Raw genomic sequence first — 19,188 nt, 5'->3', positions numbered from 1 at the left:
ATGGGTCCGATCGCTGTATAACACAGACGGGGAGAATCATATTGTAAGGTCATTTTTACCAAACAATGAACTCCATAAAAACAATTCCCAAAAAATAATGTCAGCATTACATTTTTTTTCACAATTTCTCCCCATTTGTTATTTTTCCAGGATTTCAGTACAGTAGGTAGTAAAATAAATGGTGTCATTCAAAAGTACAATTCGTACTCCGAAAAAAAAAAGCCCTCATACGTCTATGTGGACAGAAAAATAAGAAAGTTATGGCTCTGGGAAGCAGGAGGAGGAAAAAAAAAAAACGGAAATTAGCAGCATCGTGAAAGAGTTAACCCCTTTCCGACATCGGGCGTAATAGTACGCTGATGACTCCCTCCCTTTGGTGTGAGCTCCGGCGCTGAGGCCACATCTTTCCCGGCACATGTCAGCTGTTTTGAACAACTGACATGTGCCTCTAACAGCCACAGGTGGAATCGCGATCCACCGGCCGCTGTTAACCAGTTAAATGCCGCTGTCAATCTCTGACAGCGGCATTTAACTCGCACTTATGGGAAGTGCGCCGGAAATCCTGCCCAACGGTGACCCCGTCACATGATCGCGGGTCATCCGATGGGTTGGCATGACCACCAGAGGTCTCCAGCAGACCTCTATGGTTGCATTAGCCAGATTGCTGGTGGTCGGCGCTCATAGCAAGTGGGGATTTCTGCTACATAGAGGCGATCTGATCATCGCCTGTATGTAGCAGAGCCGTCGGACAACTGCAGCTTCTAGTCTCCCATGGAGACTATTGAAGAATGCAAAAAGTAAAAAAAAATTGTAAAAAATATTTAAAAAATTAAAAAAATATAAAAGTTCAAATCAACCCCCTTTCTCGCCATTCAAAATAAAACAATTTTAATAAAGTCAAACATACACATATTTGGTATCGCCACGTTCAGAATCGCCCGATCTATCATTATAAAAAAATACTTGACCTGATCGCTAAACAGCGTAATGAGAAAAAGTCAAAACCCCAGAATTATGTTTTTTTGGTCGCCACTACATTGCAATAAAATGCAATAACGGACAATCAAAATATTGTATGTACACCAAAATGGTATCAATAAAAACGACAGTTGGTGCACAAAAAATAAGCCCTCAGCCAGTCCCAGGTCACGAAAAACTGAGACACTACGGGTATCGGAAAATTTTTATTTTTTTTAACAAACTTTGGATTTTTTTTTCACCACTTAGTTAAAAAAGAACCTGGACATGTTTGGTGTCTATGAATTTGTAATGACCTGGAGAATCATAATGGCAGGTCAGTTTTAGCATTTAGTGAACATGGTAAAAAAACAAAACAAAAAACAACAGTGGAATTGCACTTTTTTTTGCAATTTCACCTCACTTTGAATTTTTTTCCTGTTTTCCAGTACACAATATGGTAAAACCAATTGTGTCATTCAAAGGTACAACTTGTCCCACAAAAAAACAAGCCATCACATGGCCATCTTGACCAAAAAATAAAAAGGTTATGGCTCTGGGAAGAAGGGGAGCAAAAAACAAAAACGCAAAAATGGAAAATGGCCCCAGGGGTTAAGGGGTTAAACTGTAACTGCCGTTTCAGGAGAACTTGCCGCAGGATGTCTGTGTGTTCCACTAGCTCCTCCCTCCTCCTCTCCATAGAACTTCATGAGCACCAACTGTCATCTCCTATCTCTGTAATGGGACGCATCATCATGATCAGTCCTGAATGAGAAAGAAGCAGATTTCTCTGATAAGATATTACGTTTATTATTTTCTTGTGTACTATTGATTTATGACCCCACCCCCCCTCCAAAGAAAATGGCGGCTACTCTTTAATCCATGTGTAATCGAAAACTTTCTAATATTGTTTCACTTCCTCGTCATTTTCAAGATCTTTGCTTGCTGTAAGATAAATTTGTTTTTATCTTCAGAAGTTGAAAACTTGAGCTAATATGACTTTTAAATGGGAATTACCATCATCATAACCACATCCAGTGAAAATTTCTGACAGTGGCTTACATAGCACGGCGCCACCTGGTGTTGATAGTGTGTAGCATTATACACATCCGCCTAATGAGCTGAGTGATGGAGGACACACATGCTCAATGTCTCTACCCATGGCCAGTTCTCAGTGATCACAGCTTTCTGCCTGCTTGTCATAAAAGGAGCAGAGAAGCTAATGTTGCTTGTAGCATAGCTGAGAAGACTCCCTTTACATTGGAAGCAGGAAGGAATTATATTCTCAGCTGCCAGAGGGGGAAGGAAACTCATTCTGTCCAGTGCCTATCTCTAACAGCGCAGATTAGCAGCAGCACCAAAAGGAACATATGAAAGCAAGAAAAAAATAAAATCTGAAAAAGTCTTTTTTTCATTCTAGGAACATTGAAAATGACTATAAATCATTTATTAAAGAAGCCTTCCGCCTCCTCCTCCTCCACTTCCTCCTCCTTCTCATCCTCGTTGTCCTCTTCCTCCCATCAAAGTTTTTATCCTCTTAATATATTGCAGTCATCATATTATACAGCATTGTGTACTTACAATTGCTCATTTACCTTTCTACCCAGTGAATTCTTCTCTTTGCTCTATATTGAAACAGGAAGTCTCTTGTTCCTGCTTTTATTATTTTTGCAGTGACTCCTGACTCAAACAGGAATAATTGACCTCCTGTTCTTATATAGAGATTAGAAGCATTCAGCTAGTCAGTTTTTAATCACGTGAGCTCATAGATCTAATGGAAAAGAGACAAATTATCTGGGTAGAAAGGCAAAATGAGCAATTGTAAGCCCACAGTGCTGTATAATATGATGATTGATAAAATATATATTTTTTAAAAACAGTCAGTGAATATTTTACCTCACAAAATGAATCCACTGTGATCCCCTGCTGTAATGTCAGTATTGTCTTTTGCTTCCTCCCCTGCCCAGGAGTTGTGGTATACTCCGTACACGGTCAGACACAGACAATTTTTAAAATGAACTTTCGTTCATGGGAAAACCCCTTTAATGTGACCGGCTTCTGGATCGCCCCCAGACGCAGGGCCGCGGGTTACTCGGTACCGGTCCTCTGCTGGCTCAGTTCTGGGGATGTCACGGTGGCTGGGCCTGGTCCGTGACCCTGCTAAGGGGCGTCCAATAAGGGGGTGATGGTGCGTAGTGCGAGGAATAACGAGGACACAGGGTTCAGTTTCTTTACCTTTTACTGAAGGTTTCAGGATCCTCAATCCAGGGCACTGTCAACAGGGCTGTCTGAGACCGGCCGGTCCGAAGGCACATCCGGAGTTCCCTTTGCAGGTGGAAATCAGTCTCTACCCACTAGCGTCTGTGTGTTGTAGTGCTTCCCTGCTGAGCATTCAGGATAGTCCTCACAACTTCTGTTCTTGTTCTCTCTAGATCTTTCCTTTCTCCGTCCCCCAGGTGTGTTATGGCTAAAACGCACCTTTATGACAAGTAGGCCTGGAGTTATTCTGGAACCCTAGTGTCGCCCCTCTCCCACTATTGCCTCCTATGTCCTTCTTAGGTGTTGTATGGTAGTCAGCCAATCTGTAATTAACTGTCCTGCCGCTGTTTGAAGTAATGCGTGGAGACTGTTACTTCCTCGGTGCTCCGGCCACCGCTATGCGCCTCAGTAGAATGTTGCCGTTCTCGGGGCACGACTCCTACTGGATCTCCTTTGTGCTGATCTCGTTTCTCACTGTTCCACAATATCCTTCGCTTCGTGTCTCTTTTTTAGGATACCGCCGCAAGGTAGTTCAGGTGCGGTTCTGTAACGTTCTGTTCTGTTCGCTAGGTACCTGCCAGATTTCCCAGTTCTGACAGGTCCTCCCTGGAGCTCTCCCAGGCTTCGTTCTGTCTAACTTCCTGTCCAACCCCTAGTTTTACCAATGTGAGGAGTGGCCCAATAAATAAGCCTTTTACTCCCCCTAGTGGCCGGAGTGTGAAGTGTAATGTGTACTGGTGATACTGGTGATACCTGGTCAAAGAACTCCTTTAGTGCAGTCAGACGTACCATCACTCCCCTTAGTGGCAGAGCGACGTTACTGCAACAACCAGATCTCTGGGGCGCTGCACTTCCTCTGCCTGTAGACACGTCGAGCATCTGCCGCCAGGATCAGCCGAATGATTCACTGCACCTGCGCGTAATACGCGCAGGTGCAGTAAATCAGACCGGAGCCATCTTTGTGCAGACAGATAGCGGTGGTCACATTAAGGCTAAGTGCACACGTTGCAGAATTGCCGCGGAAATTTCCCGGCAATTCCGCAACAGTGCCGCAGGTAAAACGCATGCGGAATTGGCATGAGTTTTCCCGCTAAACACTAGCGTTTTACAAGCGTAATTAGCTTGCAGAATGCTAGCGTTTTCCAAGCGATCTGTAGCATCACTTGGAAAACTGATTGACAGGTTGGTCACACTTGTCAAACATAGTGTTTGACAAGTGTGACCAACTTTTTACTATTTATGCAGCCTATGCAGCATCAATAGTAAAAAGATAGAACGTTAAAAATAATAAAAAAAAATAAATCGTGATATTCTCACCTTCCGGTGTCCCCGGCAATCTTCCCACTCCTCGTGATGCTTCCGTTCCCAGTGATGCTTTGCGGCAATGACCTGTGATGACGTAGCGGGAGACCGCTACGTCATCACAGGTCATTTTCGCAATGCATTACCGCAAAAAAAAAGTGAAAAATCCTGAACGTGTGCACACAGCCTAAAACTGCGCATGCGCTCCTCCTGTACAAAGATGGCGGCAGTCAATGAATCATTTGGCTGATCCCGACGGCGGCGTGTTCACGACGGTGTTCCGCTGGTGGTACTGTGCAAGTGGCTGCATGAGTGTGTGAGTGTTTGTGTGAGTGTGGTGCATACGGTGTATAGAGTGTGAGTATGTGAGTGTGAATGTGAGTGAGTGTATGTGTGTGTGGTGCGTACGGCATATAGAGTGTGTGTGTGGTGCATACGACGTATACAGTGTGTGTGTGTTGCGTACACCGTATACAGTGTGTGTGGCGCGTACAACGCACAGTGTGTGTGTGTGGTGTGACGGTGTTCCGCTGGTGGTACCACGCAATTGGGTGTCCCAATATGGCGGTCGGTGAACTTCCTCCGCTTGGAATTCTGGGATACGGTGACATCTGGACAGAACAGGAAATTAATACATTACAAGACAATTATATAAATAGACCAGATGGTGGCCCGATTCTAACGCATCGGGTATTCTAGAATATGCATGTCCACGTAGTATATTGCACAGCCCACGTAGTATATTGCCCAGCCACGTAGTATATTGCCCAGCCACGTAGTATATTGCCCAGCCACGTAGTATATTGCCCAGCAACGTAGTATATTGCCCAGTGACGTAGTATATTTCCCAGTGACGTAATATATTGGCCAGCCACGTAGTATATTGCCCAGCCACGTAGTATTTTGCCCAGCCATGTAGTATATTGCCCAGCCACGTAGTATATTGCCCAGTGACGTAGTATATTGCCTAGTGACGTAATATATTGGCCAGCCACGTAGTATATTGCCTAGTGACGTAGTATATTGCCCAGTGACGTAATATATTGCCCAGCCACGTAGTATATTGCCCAGCCACGTAGTATATTGCCCATCCACGTAGTATATTGCCCAGCCACATAGTATATTGCCTAGTGACATAGTATATTGCCCAGTTACGTAGTATATTGCACAGTCCACATAGTATATTGCCCAGCCACGTAGTATACAGCACAGAGCCACATAGTATATTGCACAGTGAAGTAGTATACAGCACAGAGTCACGTAGTATATTGCCCAGCCAAGTAGTATATTGGCCAGTCACGTAGTATATTGCCCAGCTACGTAGTATATTGCCCAGCCAGGTTTGTCACAGGTTTAAAAATAAAAAATAAACATATACTCACCTTTCCGAGGGAGCCCTTGTAGTCCACGGCAGCTTCCGGTCCCAGGGGAGCGCAGGACCTGTGATGACATCGTGGTCACATGACCGTGACATCATGGCAGGTCCTTCTGCCACCGGAACCTGCAAAGGAAGAAGGCGGCCGGCGCGAGCTGCAGCGGAGGGTGAGTATAGCAGGTTTTTTTTTTTTCTTATTATTTTTAACATTACATTTTTTACTATGGATGCCGCATAGGCAGCATCAATAGTAAAAAGTTGGGGACACACAGGGTTAATAGCGGCGGTAACGGAGTGCGTTACTCGCGGCATAACGCGGTCCGTTACCGCCGGCATTAACCCTGTGTGACTGGAGGGGAGTATGCGGGCGACAGGCACTGACTGCGGGGAGGAAGGAGCGGCTATTTTCTTCCGGACTGTGCCGGTCGCTGATTGGTCGTGGCAGCCATGACAGGCAGCTGGCGAGACCAATCAGCGAATGAATAACCATGACAGAAGGACAGACAGACAGAAGTGACCCTTAGACAATTATATAAATAGATATACCTCTAATTTGTCACACAGGCCTGGACAAGCGCTCTCTCCCTCCAATACGAAGTGTCACAGAGCTGTGCAGCGGCGTTAGTATGCTGAGCTGGGCGGCGCCTGACCTTTTATAACCTCTGATGATGTCACACGGCCAGCCAATCACAGTAATGCCACCACCAAGATGGCTACGGCATTACAGTGACTCACAAGCAATCCCCGCATGCTTTTTCACTGCACAACAGGCGCCAAAGATGGAGGGCGGGGATTCTACTTTTAATTATTCATCAAGTAACGATCACATCCGAGGACTGTGTGATACTCGAGTGATAACCGAGGACGTTCGCTCATCCTTCCCTCAAACTATGTAATAAAAAGCTATGAAAAAGTCATATACTGTATCCCCCAATACCCACAAAAACTGAAAAACATAACCAAAGTGTGAAAATGCAATCTGCAGGCTCCAGTGATGTGAGAGTTAAGCAGCGTGATGTTTGCTCGTGTGGCGTGCGCCCCTATAGGGAACGCTGGTTACCGTCCCGAGGATAAACTGTGTCTCCAAGGAGAGATGACAACACCGCAGGTTGTTGTGAAGTGATTAGGACTTTTGTAATGCCGCCTGCTGCCGGGCTGCTCACCTCCAGGGTCTGATCTCCCACCATCACCGACCTTCAAGGTAATGGGCCGGGGGTATCTAAGCTGTATCTAGCCTCCTGTTCATTAGAGGGATAGGTAATGTTGACATCTGATAGTTTGTATTTGCAGCGTCTGATCCTACTGTTACAAATATGTGTTATTACAAAACTTTTGTGACCACTTATCCCATAGAATTACATATTCTCGGGGAGATCTATGTCCGGCCCATAGATCTTAACAGCTCATTTACATAAGGGTTTGATTCATCATTTGTGGGGGGGGGGGTTTAATTCAGGTTTTTTTTTTAATGTTGTTGTATTCCTTTACTTTTTCTTTGCACCAAAATGGCGCTCGCGGTTCGTGTCTTTTTTTGTCCAAATAATTTTTTTTTGTCTTTAATCTTTTCGGCAACTTTTTAATGCAAAAAAGTCGAATATTCCTCTAAAATGTCACCTAAATTGCACCTAATTTTCAGACATACACAAATCACTCCAGTGAAGGGACGGTATGGGGAAACGAGTATATCTGTATAAGAATATAGCAATTTTATTTTAAAAATGGAATTGGTGAAACATCTGGAAATCTCAAACCTCATCCACAATGACGGAGACAAAGTTTTCAGTAGACGCGACATGTTCTGCTGATGGGAATCTGCTGGGATAATTTTTGGATAGATTTCCTCTGGCTCTTGTTTTTTCGGCAAAGGCCGCAGACCCTTTATTACATTACTTCTATACCAAATCTTGCATACTGCTTATTCCTGGAACAGGAATTTTTGGAAACTGACCAGCAGAACTGTTGTGTGTTTCTGTGAATGATCCTTGTGTACATTGGGGTAGTGCACAGGTATGTGGTCAGGCTAGATTAACCAGAGGGACATGATATCTTGTATTTTGACTGTTGTACAGAGAGTTTGTTAGATAAATGTGTACATTGGTTTAGTTGACAAAGGTGGCAGTTTACAAACACAAATAAATCTGGATAATTTCTCATGTCCAAATATAAGTCATGAATAGGATACAAATTCTTGCTGCTTTCCTCTACCACTAGGTGGAGCTCTTCGCATACACATTGGAGTCCCCAGTCAGTAGTAAGCTCCAGAGCTCCCTCTAGTGGTGGCTGCAGGCAGCAGAATGTATCATATCCACTCTACATTTATATTGCAGCTCTCTATCAAAAACACAAATCTCTGAACCTAGAACTTTTAACCCAAAAATAAAGGTTCATTAAGATTGGTTTTTCACTGCTCGAACAGTAAATAATCCATAATCTTACCGCTCACACATTAACGAATCCATAATCTCACTGCTTATGCCACAAAGAATCCATAATATTACTGCTCATACAGTAAAGAATCCATAATAATACTGCTTGCACAGTAAAAATACAAAATCTGACTACTCATCAGTAAAGAATCCATAATATTACTGCTTATACAGTAGAAAATCCATAATCTCATAGCACGCACAGTAAAGAATCCATAATCTCATTGCTCGCACAGTAAAGAATCCATAATCTCACTACTCATACAGTAAAGAATAAATAATCTCACTGCTCATACAGTAAAGAATCCATAATTTCACTACTCATACAGTAAAGAATCCATAATCTTACTACTCATACAGTAAACAATCTATAATCTCACTGTTCGCACAGTAAAGAATCCATGATCTTACCACTCACACAGTAAAGTATCCATGATCTCTCTAATTATACAGTAAAGAATCCATTGTCTCATTGCTCGCACAGTAAATAATCCATAATATTACTGCTCATACAGTAAAGAATCTATATTCTCACTACTCATACAGTAAAGAATCTATACTCTCACTGTTCGTACAATAAAGAATCCATAATCTCACTGCCCTTATAGTAAAGAATCCATAGTCTTACCACTTACAAAGTGAGGAATCCGTAATCTCACTGCTCATACAGTAAGGAATCTATAATCTCACTTCTCGCATAGTAAAGAATCCATAATTTCACTACTCATACAGTAAAAAATCTATAATCTCACTGCTCACACAGTAAATAATCTATATTACTGCTCACACAGTAAAGAATCCATAATCTCACTACTCACACAGTAAAGAATCCATAGTCTCACTGCTCACACAGTAAGGAATCTATAATCTCACTTCTCACACTGTAAAGAATCCATAATCTCACTACTCATACAGTAAAGAATCCATATTCTCACTGCTAGCACAGTAAATAATCCATAATCTCACTGCTCACACAGTAAATAATCCATAATCTCACTACTCATACAGTAAAGAATCCAAAATCTCACTGCTCGCCCAGTAAATAATCAATAATCTCACTACTCATACAGTAAAGAATCCATAATCTCACTGCTCATACAGTAAATAATCCATAATCTCACTGCTCATACAGTAAATAATCCATAATCTCACTGCTCATACAGTAAATAATCCATAATATTACTGCTGACAGTAAATAATCCATATCTGCTCATGCGGTAAAGAATCCATATTTCACTGATCGCTCAGTAAAGAATTGCAGACTATGATGATGACTAAACCTTCTTTCCCCTAGACATAGGGGATGCCTCCTTGTCATCGTTGCTGGCCTAGGTGTGGAAAGATCATTAGTGTATGCGCACACGCTGAGTATTTGCAGGAGATTTTTCTGCACCTATAACCAGAGTATTACGCTACACAAAATACACTGGTTTTCGTCACATTTTCACGTGCGTTCTTGATGTTTTTCTTACTTGTGGTTTTTTTTTTCTCATTCATTTAATGAGTGAAAAACTCTGAGGGATTTCAAGAGCTGCAGATTTGAAAAAAATGTCTTCATGGTTCAAAACTTGGTGAAAACCCAGTGTGTGAATAAACCCTTAGAAAGATCCCTGTACTGTCCCTTCACATACTGTACTCCTCACCGTGTTCAGGATCTCTGCTTGCTGTCAGTTAATAGAAGACAATCCTGTTAGAGTTACTATCATTTATAAAATCTGTTCCAGGAGGAAGACGGATATTACATTGTCAAAATCCTGAAAATGCCGACGCAGGTCCAGTATTATAACTCTTCGCCCTCGGTCACCGGCATTCTACAGCCACAAAACGCTCCTGGATCTTTTGGGGCTGTCAGACCCCGAGATGCCTACCCTGCTGCCACAGTGCCACGGATCCGTCCTGCTACTGGTAAGATATCAATAAAAGGGAAATAACACAAAAAATATTCTTCTCAAAAATTTTAAAGGGAGTGTCACCACTGGAACTGACAGTATAAACTAAGCACATAGATTTACAGGCAATACAGCCCTTATAAAAAAAAAAACAAAGCTTTAATGCTCTAATCGCTGCCTCCGTTATGCAGAAACTGGAGCTTAATCAAACAAGTTAATGAAGGTGCTCAGTGCACGGTGGGTGTGACCAAGAGGCTCAGTGCACGGTGGGTGTGACTAAGAGGCTCAGTGCACTGTGGGTGTGACCAAGAGGTTCAGTGCACTGTGGGTGTGACCAAGAGGCTCAGTGCACGGTGGGTGTGACCAAGAGGCTCAGTGCACGGTGGGTGTGACTAAGAGGCTCAGTGCACTGTGGGTGTGACCAAGAGGTTCAGTGCACTGTGGGTGTGACCAAGAGGCTCAGTGCACGGTGGGTGTGACCAAGAGGCTCAGTGCACTGTGGGTGTGACTAAGAAGCTCAGTGCACGGTGGGTGTGACTAAGAGGCTCAGTGCACGGTGGGTGTAACTAAGAGGCTCAGTGCACAGTGGGTGTGACCAAGAGGCTCAGTGCACGGTGGGTGTGACCAAGAGGCTCAGTGCACAGTGGGTGTGACCAAGAGGCTCAGTACACGGTGGGTGTGACTAAGAAGCTCAGTGCACGGTGGGTGTAACTAAGAGGCTCAGTGCACAGTGGGTGTGACCAAGAGGCTCAGTGCACGGTGGGTGTGACCAAGAGGCTCAGTGCACTGTGGGTGTGACCAAGAGGCTCAGTGCACCGTGGGTGTGACCAAGAGGCTCAGTGCACGGTGGGTGTGAACAAGAATCTCAGTGCACTGTAGGTGTGACCAAGAGGTTCAGTGCACTGTGGGTGGAACCAAGAGGCTCAGTGCACTGTGGTTATGACCAAGAGACTCAGTACACCGTGGGTGTGGCAAAGAGGCTCAGTGCACTGTGGGTATGAACAAGAGTCTCAGTGCACTGTGGGTGGTACCAAGAGGCTCAGTTCACTGTGGGTGTGACCAAGAGGCTCAGTGCACTGTGGGCGGGACCAAGAGGCTCAGTGCACTGTGGGCATGATCAAGAGATTTAGTGCAATGTGGGTGTGGCAAAGAGGCTCAGTGCTCTGTGGGTGTGACCAAGAGGCTCAGTGCACTGTGGGTGGGACCAAGAGGCTCAGTGCACTGTTCCACCGGGTTTTCATGCCCAGTCTCTCTCACTGGTGTTTGACAGCGCAGCCTTGCCTGGAGCGAGTACTATCTGCAGAAAAAGCTTATGAGAACAGGAGCTGTTAATCACCAGTGAGTGAGGCAGGGCATGCAAAACCAGGATAAAGGTGCACCAAGCAACCTAATTAGCATATTTTATTACATTTTTAATTTCTGTTGAACAGCAATTAGAGCAATAAGTGTATGTAATGTATGTACACAGTGACTGCACCAGCAGAATAGTGAGTGCAGCTCTGGGGTATAATACAGGATGTAACTCAGGATCAGTAATGTAATGTATGTACACAGTGACTGCACCAGCAGAATAGTGAGTGCAGCTCTGGGGTATAATACAGGATGTAACTCAGGATCAGTAATGTAATGTATGTACACAGTGACTGCACCAGCAGAATAGTGAGTGCAGCTCTGGGGTATAATACAGGATGTAACTCAGGATCAGTAATGTAATGTATGTACACAGTGACTGCACCAGCAGAATAGTGAGTGCAGCTCTGGGGTATAATACAGGATGTAACTCAGGATCAGTAATGTAATGTATGTACACAGTGACTGCACCAGCAGAATAGTGAGTGCAGCTCTGGAGTATAATACAGGATGTAACTCAGGATCAGTAATGTAATGTATGTACACAGTGACTGCACCAGCAGAATAGTGAGTGCAGCTCTGGAGTATAATACAGGATGTAATTCAGGATCAGTAATATAATGTACACAGTGACTGCACCAGCAGAATAGTGAGTGCAGCTCTGGAGTATAATACAGGATGTAACTCAGGATCAGTAATGTAATGTATGTACACAGTGACTGCACCAGCAGAATAGTGAGTGCAGCTCTGGAGTATAATACAGGATGTAATTCAGGATCAGTAATATAATGTACACAGTGACTGCACCAGCAGAATAGTGAGTGCAGCTCTGGAGTATAATACAGGATGTAACTCAGGATCAGTAATGTAATGTATGTACACAGTGACTGCACCAGCAGAATAGTGAGTGCAGCTCTGGAGTATAATACAGGATGTAATTCAGGATCAGTAATATAATGTACACAGTGACTGCACCAGCAGAATAGTGAGTGCAGCTCTGGAGTATAATACAGGATGTAACTCAGGATCAGTAATGTAATGTATGTACACAGTGACTGCACCAGCAGAATAGTGAGTGCAGCTCTGGAGTATAATACAGGATGTAATTCAGGATCAGTAATATAATGTACACAGTGACTGCACCAGCAGAATAGTGAGTGCAGCTCTGGAGTATAATACAGGATGTAACTCAGGATCAGTAATGTAATGTATGTACACAGTGACTGCACCAGCAGAATAGTGAGTGCAGCTCTGGAGTATAATACAGGATGTAATTCAGGATCAGTAATATAATGTACACAGTGACTGCACCAGCAGAATAGTGAGTGCAGCTCTGGAGTATAATACAGGATGTAACTCAGGATCAGTAATGTAATGTATGTACACAGTGACTGCACCAGCAGAATAGTGAGTGCAGCTCTGGGGTATAATACAGGATGTAACTCAGGATCAGTAATGTAATGTATGTACACAGTGACTGCACTAGCAGAATAGTGAGTGCAGCTCTGGAGTATAATACAGGATGTAATTCAGGATCAGTAATATAATGTACACAGTGACTGCACCAGCAGAATAGTGAGTGCAGCTCTGGAGTATAATACAGGATGTAACTCAGGATCAGTAATGTAATGTATGTACACAGTGACTGCACCAGCAGAATAGTGAGTGCAGCTCTGGAGTATAATACAGGATGTAACTCAGGATCAGTAATGTAATGTATGTACACAGTGACTCCACCAGCAGAATAGTGAGTGCAGCTCTGGAGTATAATACAGGATGTAACTCAGGATCAGTAATGTAATGTATGTACACAGTGACTGTACCAGCAGAATAGTGAGTGCAGCTCTGGGGTATAATACAGGATCAGTAATGTAATGTATGTACACAGTGACTGCAGCAGCAGAATAGTGAGTGCAGCTCTGGAGTATAATGCAGGATGTAACTCAGGATCAGTACAGATATACCTGGTCCTGAACAGCAGTGATCTTTGAGGTTGTTTCCTGTGTCTTAATTTCATGATGCTATAGTTTCACAATTCACTTCTTCGTTCTCAGGGTTTCAGTTTAGAGACACCTCCCCGCCCCGCGGTAAGCCAGTGTGGAGTGATTCTCGCAAATCGGAATATTGGACAAACTCCCTACGGAGATATAAAGTGAACCTCAATCATAGACCCGTGGAGTCGGTGCTCAGTAAGAGGGCTCCGTTTGCAGGTAATAACACAACTGCTGTCATCGGCATAGGAACTAATCATGGAACTGGTAATTCTCTGCTCCCGTCTAGATAAATACCTTTGATTTTTTTAGTCCATATGCAGGAAGAAGTAGCAGCTGCTCAGATCATATCGAATTGAGTGGGATCTAAGGCCGAAGATCACATTTTGTTTGCCCTTACCCTCCCATAAAGCAATGAACCTACTGGTTGATAAGCCGTTGTATGATGTGACAGTCATTCACATATTGGAATGGTCAATATTTACTGTACATCAGAAATAAGTCGTCAATGGATTGTGGAGGTCTGAGGTTACGTTTAGTTAATTTATCATTTTCCATTTCGGCTCATTAAACAGCTTTGAAATACAGAGTTCCTTTGTCTAATTGCCAACCATTAACAAATGAATAGAAACAAAGCCCTGCCTTCCAGGAACAAGGAGCAGTAAAAGGTCCTAGGATGCAAGAGCGACTCATTACACAAGGCAGCACTCGTCGGAAGATAGGTTTAAAGGAGTTGTCCGGTGAAAAAAAAGCCATCACCTATCAACAGGATAGGTGATAACTTATTGATCGGTGGGGGTCCTATCACGGGGACCTGCACCAATCAGCAGAATTGGGAATTATTATCCCAAACGGGACACTTTTGGTGATTGACAGCAGTCAGGGAGGAGTATATATAAGGACGAAGGCATCAATTACTGGGTAGGACCTCTTACTGGACTCTGAAACCTAGTGAGCAGGGATATAAATTAAAGGGATTTTCCAGGAATGTTTAAAAGTTGCAAAAGCATAAAGGTATGTCTCAAAATAAAGGAATATCCATTTCATAACCTTTAAATCTTCCACTACCAATCCCTAGCTTCAGCAGTCCTGCGCCATTCATGTCTCTGCTAAGACCAGTGATTGGCTGGAGTGGTCATTTAACAGGTAGACAGGACACTTACACTTCCACAAGCCGTAGAGTTGGAGCGACAAGAGATTCAGAGGGGCAATAATTACTTTTCTCGTTATTTTATACTTTACCTATTCTTTGAAAAATCACAGAAAACCCTTTTTAATAAAGTACAAGGTATACTGAAACTTTTCCAAACTATCAATCTTCCCAGCACCTTCCGCTCTCGAGGTGCAGCACAAGAGAAGTGTTAGCGGAAGGAGTGTTGAGGTTGGAGAACAGTCATATGTCATTGGTTCATTGGAGACCTTAAGTAGTGGTGAGACAAGTAGACATCTTTCTAGGTGAGAAATATTTGAAAATCCTCATGACCGACCCACAAACCTGATAATATAAGATAGTAAGGAACCATGAAGTAACTAATTTCTTTTTACTCATCAGCACGGACCATGAGCGCCAACTCTGGTGGATATCGATATAAAAATGGGCACGTGGATACCCTACCTACATACAGCTCCATGAACGACCCTCATTTATACGATTACTACTCGAAGAAATTTGGGCTACAGGTTAACACACGGCCCTCCACTAGTGTGAGTATTTTACGTGGGAGGAGAACATTATTAGAGGGTCAAACTGTACTCTCAATTGAAAGGTCCATCTCGACCTCCCTAAAGTCTTCTCTCCGGACTCCACCATACCCAGGAACGCTCAGCCCGGCCAAGGGGTTTATCTCCATGTCAAACTAACGGATCGGCCATTGACATTCCACAGGCTGGATCCTTTTCTTTCTCTATTTCATGTATTGCGTTGAGAGTCAGGAGGCCCCAATACACATTGGACGGTTGACCAATCCTGCCGAAATTGCTGGATTGGGTTGATTTTTATCTACTGTGCATCGGGGCTTTTAGTACCCTGAATGCCATTCAGCTAGTAGTCACACATACTACTAAATACACAAAACAAAAGGAACACTAAACCGGGAAAATGCCAAAAATGTAGACATTTCCCAGTCATTCCTCACTTCACTTCCCCCTTTTTTGATCCAATTTTGTATCATATTACAATGAAAACTGAGAAATCTTCCATGACATCTCTATCTTCTCTATGTCTGAGGAGACCAGCCATGACCCCCTCCTTCTTCCATCTCTCCACTGTCTGGTGTTAGACACCTGGCTGCAGCAGGAGCCTCTCCCTCTGTTCCTATGTGCAGGGATATAAAAGCTTCCTAGGCCCCACCTCTTGGCTGTACTGGGCTGGGTCTCAACTGGTAATTAGCGGAACGGTTAATAAATTAGCCCCGTAATCTTGGCAGGATTTTTACAAGACTGAATGTTTTAGGTTTCAGGATCATACAGAAAGTTGTAGACCCCCAGTGAAAGCAAATGAGTTCCCTGTTTAATTAAGGGTTAATGTTCCTTTAAAGGGAGACTGCAACCCCACAAACTGCATTTACCATGACATAGGGGCCTTAGCCCCTATAAAAATAATACTAGCATCTGTTACGGGTAAGGCTACTTTCACACTAGCGTCGTACGATGCACGTCGCAATACGTCGTTTTGGAGAAAAAAACGCATCCTGCAGAATTGCTTGCAGGATGCGTTTTTTTCTCCATAGAATAACATTAGCGACGCATTGCGTCGTGCGACAATTGCGTCGTGTTGCATCGGACCATCGAAACCAAAAAACGTTGCATGTAACGTTTCTTTGGTGCGTCGTGTCCGCCATTTCCGACCGCGCATGCGCGGCCGGAACTCCGCCCCATCCTCCCCGCAGCTCAGAATGGGGCAGCGGATGCATTGAAAAACTGCATCCGCTGCCCCCGTTGTGCGGCGCATTCACAGTATGCATCGGTACGTTGCAACGTCACATTGCGACGTGCGTCGTACGACGCTAGTGTGAAAGTAGCCTACAGCGGCTGAGAAAATAACTTTTAATTTGAATGCAAATGAGGGGGATTCGGTGCACCTTTGACCTGGTTCCTTTTGGGGCTCGTTCAGTCATCTGTGCAAATCGGTCCGAGCACATACAGCGATGCAAGGACTGGCCGCGGGTCTCCCAACCGCACCATGGTGGCTTCTATGAGGCTGTCACCCTTGGGTTTGGAGACCCGCGGCCAGTCCGTGCATTGCCATCCCAGATCAGACCGATTTGCACGGCCGTCTGAATAAGTCTTAAGAAAGGAAATGGATTTTCAGGAATGTTTTGTATCTGTAGTGAAAGGTTCTTCATGTTGTCTTTTCTTAGAAGCGTGCGTTCAGCGCCTCGTCCACCAGATCGCGGCCTGGATCTACTGCGGTAAAGCAGGTGCGGTACAAGGTGACAGTAAAGACTGGTGATAAGAAGCGATGTGGGACCAGTGCCAGGGTAAGACGTGATACCTGGAATTACATCCCCAAACATGAATCTGTCACTTGTGCTTCAGCTCCTGATTTTTTCCTCCTTGGTGCCACCATTTCCATGCCAAGAAAATAATGAAACTTTGCAAATTTTTTGGAACATTTTTATGCATGTAGAATTTTTTTTGAAATTTTCCAAAACAATTTTTATCTGTTCCATCAAGAAAAAAGACAGTAGTGTGATGTAATGTGACATATTGGGGGATATTCACACTATGGTTGTGTCACAGGTGTATATACAGATGAAGGGAACCAAAGGAAAACTTAACAAGACGCAGCTCTATAAGAAGCCGGGTCCGGACAAAGATCCTCAATTTAAATTCAGTAAAGGATCAACCCACGCGTTTAACATTTACGGGCCTGAAATCGGGGACATCAAGAACCTCACGCTGGAGGTAAGTGTGGGGATAGCTGGAACTCTGCGAGAACGATATATTCTCAGACCCTCAGCTCATTTTTTTTTCCACTTTGGTGTAGTTTTCTATTTCTGTAAAAAAACTAAAAATAAAATCCAATTACATTTATTGCTTCATTGGGTTTAGGATTGAATCGTTAGAATATCTTAAATAAGGTGAATTCTTTTCAAAGAAGTCTCCTCCGTCATCGTAACTAATCGGACCGTGGATTCTGATTAATCTCTGATTTTGTGCAGCACGACGGCCTAGAGCAGCAGCACGCCTGGTACGTGGATGAAGTCTCTGTTACCAACACAAGCTGTGACAAGACCTGGCATTTTCCTTGCCGGAGGTGGTTTTCTCTGTACCATACAGATTGCCAGCTCAGCCGCACATTAACACCGAGCAATAAAAGCTCCGCTCATCAGCTGGACGGCAAACCAGGAGATCACACCGGTAGGAAGATGCCGCCATTATTATACACAAATATCAGACATGCATAGCCATTACGGGGAAAGAAGCCCAATTACCCAATTATAGGCTAACCGGAAAAATGCCCACAGGAAAAATGCCCACAGGAAAAACAACTACAGCCATGAATGCCCACAAGAAAATTGCCCCAACAGGAAATTGTCCACAAGGAAAGTTGCCCACACAGAATATTGTCCACATAGACAAAATAAAAAGTTATCACCTCCCCACCGATCTGTAATATGTTATATTGCTCCAGAGCCTGTGTACAATGTGACCCCGGCTGTACCGATATAACCTTATTACTAGGCTGGGACTGCTGATTCTTTGTTCTTCCCAAAGATAAGCTGCCGCCTTAGATGTCTGGCAGCGGCTCTCTCATAGAGACAGCAGACCGAGAGCTCCTGTGTATGAGAGAGTCGGGTGAGTTGGCTGCTGGCTGAACCGTTATTTGGATGATGACCGCTACCTGAAGAGTATGGTGGGCTTAAGCTTTGGAGGTAAATTGCAGAGTACCTCCTGTAGGTAATTTTCTTCGTTGCTGCTGTTAAAAAATAATAAAGGAAGGAAAAAATAGTCTAATGGAAAAATAGAGGCACGTTTATATTATAGGCCGTAGGAATCTACAAGTCAATGGAGAGAAAAATTCAGTCCAACGATCCAAGTATATAGACTTGGGTGAAATATGTGTAGAGATCATGTCCAAGCAGCTTGTTCGTATCAAATGGGAAAACGGCTTATGTTAGATTCACATGACCCTTGTCACTACGTCGGGGTTTTCATTGGAGTTACCAAAAAATTATCACCCAAAGGGAACCGTAACAGAACCCCGATGTAGTCATTCCCTTAAGTGGAGCCAACGAGGGTACGGTGTAGGCAGCGTGGCTTCCATCTTGGCAGCGTTCGATTTTTTTTCCAATGTGTTTAATTGTATTTTTGTGCATGTCGGAAAAAGATGAATACTGTGAGGATGGAGGCCATGTGAGTACACAATGGCTCCATTCACGCTACATTGGGGCCATTTCAGGCTTCCCGTCGAAATACAGTTTTTCAGAGGTCCCATTAATGTGAACCTAGCCTTAATACGCACCCACTGGAAGGTCTTGTGTCGCCATATTGCCTTCATATTGCATCTCAATTGACACCAATCAATCATAAAAATTTTAAACCCAGTAAAAAATGTCTTGTGGAGACCATGCCTGGAAGGGCTCATGATATACGGGGGTACAACATAATATTAGGAAGAGGATATGATTTGTTAT

General features: G+C 43.8%; 1 protein-coding gene across 1 annotated transcript in view; it reads left to right on the top strand.

The window, feature by feature from the left end:
- LOXHD1 (lipoxygenase homology PLAT domains 1) overlaps positions 1-19,188 on the top strand; it is a 269,874-nt gene that overhangs the window by 5,486 nt on the left and 245,200 nt on the right. Inside the window, exons 2-7 of the mRNA XM_069746857.1 lie at positions 10,044-10,224; positions 13,613-13,768; positions 15,102-15,253; positions 16,909-17,028; positions 17,291-17,455; positions 17,713-17,911. Coding sequence (XP_069602958.1) covers positions 10,080-10,224; positions 13,613-13,768; positions 15,102-15,253; positions 16,909-17,028; positions 17,291-17,455; positions 17,713-17,911 — 937 coding nt within the window. The 5' untranslated portion in view covers positions 10,044-10,079. The remainder of the gene's footprint in view (positions 1-10,043; positions 10,225-13,612; positions 13,769-15,101; positions 15,254-16,908; positions 17,029-17,290; positions 17,456-17,712; positions 17,912-19,188) is intronic.

The sequence above is a fragment of the Ranitomeya imitator genome, chromosome 1, assembly GCF_032444005.1.
Source record: "Ranitomeya imitator isolate aRanImi1 chromosome 1, aRanImi1.pri, whole genome shotgun sequence".
Classification (NCBI taxonomy): domain Eukaryota; kingdom Metazoa; phylum Chordata; class Amphibia; order Anura; family Dendrobatidae; genus Ranitomeya; species Ranitomeya imitator.
This window is presented reverse-complemented; position numbering and strand designations above follow the sequence as displayed.